The 6,032-nt window shown below is 39.2% G+C and overlaps 1 protein-coding gene across 3 annotated transcripts in view; it reads right to left on the bottom strand.

Annotated features, from left to right (window-relative positions):
* LOC117166917 (liprin-alpha-1) overlaps positions 1-6,032 on the bottom strand; it is a 690,677-nt gene that overhangs the window by 551,162 nt on the left and 133,483 nt on the right. For all 3 annotated transcript variants that reach the window (XM_033351369.1, XM_033351368.1, XM_033351370.1), the window contains exon 5: positions 5,377-5,451. In XM_033351369.1, coding sequence (XP_033207260.1) covers positions 5,377-5,451 — 75 coding nt within the window. The remainder of the gene's footprint in view (positions 1-5,376; positions 5,452-6,032) is intronic.

Raw genomic sequence — 6,032 nt, 5'->3', positions numbered from 1 at the left:
AAAAAGAAATAGTGATGTAAGGATTACGTTTTCACACGTGTGAGCCACACTTCTGTTTGAAAGTAGCGCAAAATCAAAGTGGAACCATCGGTAAATATGATCTCTCACGCTATATGTGCACAATTACGATAAGTATAACTGAAGTTCGCAACGTTTATGGTATCTTAGATCGGTAGTGTAGATTTGTATTTGATAGTAATATGGTAAGCATATTCATCTGAACGTCATTACCATCCCCGATGATAATATCGACATCACAAATTTTATGACACGTATGCCAGAAAACCATGCCGTATGGCAAACTTGTGAAATAAGATGCTTCATTTGATCTCTACAGTAGCTTAGTGGTTACAGCATCCGAACGACAATAAGAAGAGCTGTTGTTCGATTCCCACCGTAGGAAAAGAGAAGATTTTTTCACTGATAAAACTCAATATAAATTAATTTGGTTAAATTACTGATGTAAATTTTGAAATTAAAAGACATTTAAAATAAAAAGACAAAATAAAACATAAAAGGACATTTTATAGGAGAAATCAAAGTGCTTGGCAAGTGGAAACTTCAGAGCTCCGCCGTAGAGAGTTGTGATTTCACCCTATTTTACCAAAATCTTATTACGAAATGTACCCCAAGTACAGAAATGTTATTATAAAAATCTGCCCGCTTCGTAGGCACATCCTCATCGGGCGCTGAGGGCGCGACTCGCTCTGCTCGCAAGTCTAAGCACGCCTAGGGTACGCATCGACAACAGTTATTTGGTGATTGTGAATTCTCTTTTGTTAAATCTCCTTCGGCTTTAACGAACACATTCTCATCACGTATCTCGTGCTTCGCACTCAAGTTTTTCCCTGAAATTTTATATCATTTCCATAAATGTATATTATTATAATTCTTGACTTGCATTGGTATTAAAACAGACGACGTTTCGTTGTCCCGTTTAAAAAATGTGCATTCTTTATAACAGATTTGGATATTAAACGTTTTATTGCAAGTTTGTGGCATTTCCATAAACTGAATTTTCTCATTTTCAATGTTTTCTTTTTGATTTAAACTTTATACATACGGTCTACTGAGCAGCCTTACCGTTTTTTAACTTCTACAAAAAATTATATAAATAAAATTATATCATATGTCATAAGGACAATCGCAGGATTTCGCCGGGAGTGGATGCTGATCTGAAAAACTGCACCAAATCCCAGCGAAATCGCGGTAACATTTCAACCATAACCACGTCTCACGACCGTGAGATAGGTGGTTACAGTTTGTAACGGAATCAATACGACGAGCAAAAGTATGGTACACCCTGATAACACGGAGCGACCCAAGAACGACCGCAAATGTTTTAGCATATTGTTGACACACAGGGATGCTTTTCAGGCTTTTAACCAATGTCAGGCCTCGAGTGTGCAACAGAAACAATTGTCGAGAATATAAAATTCCAGTATATGCGGCACTTCTCATTCTTGACAATTAACTCTATTTCCCTAAGACCATTTAGAGGAGCGATAATAAGGATACAACCCACTTTGAAGTGGGTTGAAGTGTGTGTTTCAACTAAATTGAAGTTCAGGTATCGTTTCTTATAAAAATTTAACCAGATATTCTACACACAAAAAGGCGGAAGGTGGACTACGAACGAGTTATATTTTGAGTTTTACCTATTTTTTCACTAAATTCAGTGCAAAAAAAGCGTTTTATTTTTATTTTTTAAATTTTGACCGCCATTATGTTATTCATTGATAAAACTCAATGTCCGTAGTTTATCTTCTAGCTACGGTCATACAGAAACTAAAACGCTTTGATTTTTTTGTTTTAGATGAGCAGTTGTTGAGATACCATGCCTCCCGTCTACCTACCTTAAAACCATCGCCTTATGTTCAGCTACATTTTTTTTATATAAAAACTAAAAAAAAACAATGAAAGTGGGTTGTATCCATAAGTTTAATGCGGTAAGAGTGAGAGAGATGGTAATAAAACACTCTTATTGCCGCATTGTGCCTTTGCATGTAGATTGTTCCCGCATGAGTTGGACAATGTCTGGACTATCGGGAATTTCTTGAATCAAAATGTGCCTCCTCCGCTGCTTTGTACAGAAACGCTCATTTGCCCACTTCTTCGTGCTTCCTGACCATTTTTAGAAGAGGGTCTCTTCCATTTGCGACTCTATATGCTGTACCCACAATAATCCTGTTGTGAAGACACTCAAGATTCAATATTCCGCGACCACCTTGACAGCGTGAGATGTAGAGTCGCGAAACAGAAGACTTAAGATGCATGCCTTTTTTCACGTGCCTTTCGTGTCCCGATATCAACGGATCTAAGCTCGTTCTTCGTCAACGGAACCGCTCCAAATGAATAAGGTACTACCGGGACGGCAGGCATGTTCGTTGCAGATACTTTGTTCCTCGCCGACAGTTCGGAAGACCAAATCTGCCAGGTGAGATGTTTGTATCTGTTTCGGAGAGTATCCTTTTTAGATGTCACATCCTGAATGCGGCTCTGTGGCATGCAAAGGTATGTATAAGTCTCGCCAACGCATAGGTGTCGTATAGCGCTTCAAAGACATTGACGCATTTGTCTAACCCAAATTCCATTGCTATTTTCTTAGTATATCATTCGACAATCCCTAGAGCTAGATGTAGTTGCTTTTTGTTTTAAGCATAGATCTTAAGATCGTCCATCTAAAATACATGAGTGACCTTGTAATTTCGATCTGCAGGCTTACCGTAAAAGTATCCGTTCGAATGGCGAAGTGCATCTCACGATTCACGGATGAACCTTTAAGCTTTTTCCAAAAGAAAGATGATAAGTCTATGAGAGTTCGAATCGAAAGCTTTCCAGTAATAAATCCAGGCCACTGATAGGTCACGCTGGTAGGATGCTGCATCTTTGCAGAAACATCTATCGATGAGCATGTTCTTCCCACATCCTGCTACGCAGGATGTGGCAGGAGTATTGTGCACCATTCCACCTACCACTTCGGAATTGCTTCTTCTGACTTTAAATATGAGGTGAAAATACGGGCCAAATGCTGATGGGTTGAAGTAAACTTCTTCCACCAGAAGGTTTTGATATAATCTGGTCCCTGCGCGGAATATTTCTTCATCCCTCTTAATACTTTTTCCACCTCCTTGGCAGTGATGGGTGGGCATTCTTTATCAGGTGTTATGAGGGCAACACACAGCTCCTTGAAGCTATTTATATTTTCTGAGTCTTCGTCCAGTCTATGCTGAACTTCGTAGACTTCTCTCCAAGATACTTCGACCTCTTCTGGTTTGGGTGGGTGTTCGACAGTAACTGGAGGGTCTTGGAAGAGTCGAGATGGGTCAGAGAGAAACCGGTAATTTTCTCTGACCCACCTCTCTCTCCGCTCTAGACTTCTCTTAGTAGCAGATAGTATACGTATTCTCTCATCAATATGCTGCCTGATGGTTAGCAGTTTTGACTTGTTAAGTGTGTGATAATGGGTTCGGAGTTCCCGCGCGAACTTTTGAACCTTGACGTTAAAATTCCTGCCAAATGTGATGTAGTAAATCACAGACTGAATGCGGGACGTGTACTGTCTTGCCCAGCCTATCTTCATGACGAACTGATGCATTCGTTTTTTGATCTTATGATCAACCGTTGGTTTTGTTTTACGGTTCGCAGCGGCCAAAGCTCTCCCTGCATTGTACACACAACAATTGATCGTCCAGAGGTCGGATTCTTCGGAAAAATTTCCACGAAGGTCGTCATCCATTTCAGCCAGATCTTTAGGTTTGAAAGAAACCTACGTGTTGATGTTTCTCCGGGTCATAAAGCATCGCTCCTAGTCTATCGGATGCCTGCCCTTTGATTGGTCTTAGTGTCACCCCTTTTTCTCTTTTGCCGGCTTGTCCTGGCTGTGGTATAATAAGCGTTCCGCTTACATAGCCTCTTTTTTGGAGTAGTTCGGCATGGTTTCGCAGGCGCTACTGCGAAAAATGCGATAGGTCTGGAAGTTTTTTGCACCACTTAGCATGCAGTCGTGCCATGTAACCCCGTTCAGGAGCCACACTTGCATCGTAGCACTCTATCAAGTCGCGATTTATTCGCTCCGTTCACCTAAAGGTCCTGAGATTCTTTCGATCCATCGCATTGAATCCATCTTCTTTAAGTCCCCCAGATCTAGAGTGGCCGGCATTGTTGACCGGTCCATTGTCGGGAGCCACGGTTTTCATGGTTTTCCCACCTCCGCTTGGAGGTTAATTCCTTCGGGATCACCCCTGGATAATTGTTCACGACTGCCTATTCATTTTTGTAACCATATTAAGCAGAAACCCTTGGTACAGGTACCCTCTATCCGCAACCCGAGGACGCGTTCGGTGGCTCTGTCATAGGCCCTTCGGTTTGATTTGATAAAAGTGGTCTCAAAAATATTCAAAATAAGCTCACTTTTAGTATTTTTATCTAAAATGTCTGACTAACGAACTTGGAATTTAGCTTAGGACACTAAAAGAGTGTACTAAAGGCCAATCTAATAGATTGATTTTTTCAAAATTTGTCGTGCTCACAGACAGACAGACATAAAGACAGACAGACAGACATACAGGCACATTCGTAAAAACCTGTTTTTCGGATTCAGGCGGTCTTAAAACGTGGACCTTTTGACCAAAAGTAGGGGGAGGGGTAAATTTTACACAAATCTAATACCTTCTCTGATGAGAATGTAAAAATAATTTATTTTTCATGAATGGTTTCTTGATAGTTCTGTTTTTAGTTTGAATCATAAAAAATAGCATCAAAAACAAGAAAAGTTAAATTTTTGAAACCCTACACACGACACGAAAAAGAAATTACAAAACAATAGTTGTGATAAAAATGTGCCTACGCAGCGGGCAGATTTTTTTGTACTGCTAATGATGTTTTTCTTGATTTTTTTCATATCGTGCGTTATTTGGCTTAAAATGTGCATTTTCGTGTTTTTTGGAATTTTGTAAATGCTATAACTGTGGTAATTTTTGATTTCATGAAAAAAATAATAAGAATAAATAGTAAGAATTTGTGAATACTATGAATAAAGGTACAGAGAATTTTTGAATTTAGAAAAAAGTGGTCTCAAAAATATTCAAAATGTGCCCACTTTTTAAATTTTTATCCAAAATTTATTAAAAGTTATCGTGTCCGCAGACATACAGACACTTTCGTAAAAACTAGTTTTTCGGATTCAGGGGATCTCAACACGTAAACATTTGGCAAAAACTGGGAGAGGGGGGGGGGGTCAAATTTTTCACAAATCTAATACCTTCTCTGATGAGAATGTAAAAAACTTAATACAAATTCTTGGCGTAATATTTGTTCTGAATTATAGAGAATAAGATGCATGAGTGAAAACAGAATAATTTAAATAGCATGTACCTCTTCTTTGGTATGTGTCAATTCTTCTTCCAAACTTGTATTCCTATCAAGTGCTATACGTAATCTCTCTCGAACCTGTAAATAATCCAATCGTAAAATTATACATTATTGTTTTACAATTTCACTTGGTAAGGGATATTCTTTGATCAGTCGCTTAAAATCGTCTTGCTTCAGAAATTAGTAAATTTCAAAAACAACCTGCGTGAGACATTATACATCATGCGGGACAAAAAATATTCAGCATATTTACACGACGACATATTTGAATCTGGGAACCTTTCCTGCCCGTATGGACTTGGGAGCCGCCACCGTCCAGACAACCAAAACCGTCCTTAAATAGAGTCGTCAGCAAGCACGGAGCCTTGTGCCTACGACGAGAGCGTAAACACTCATTGTATTAAATCTCTCTTATTGAAGTTCTACCGAACCGATGTTCTTATACGTTTACGAATTATATACGTAATATGTAATGGCCACATGCACTCATAATTCACTGAGTACGTAAATGTAATTTTAAACCGGCGTGCACCTCTGAATATTTACGAGTCTACGAACTTGCTTATCTTCCGAGATCTGCTCACGTGATCTCGGTGACAAGATGATGATCATTCCTTCGAAGTGACCATATCTAGCTTCAGGAAACATAGTATACAGGA

This window comes from Belonocnema kinseyi, chromosome 2, assembly GCF_010883055.1.
Source record: "Belonocnema kinseyi isolate 2016_QV_RU_SX_M_011 chromosome 2, B_treatae_v1, whole genome shotgun sequence".
Taxonomy (NCBI): Eukaryota; Metazoa; Arthropoda; class Insecta; order Hymenoptera; family Cynipidae; genus Belonocnema; species Belonocnema kinseyi.
Note: the sequence above shows the minus strand (reverse complement) of the source record. Positions and strands in the feature narration are given on the sequence as shown.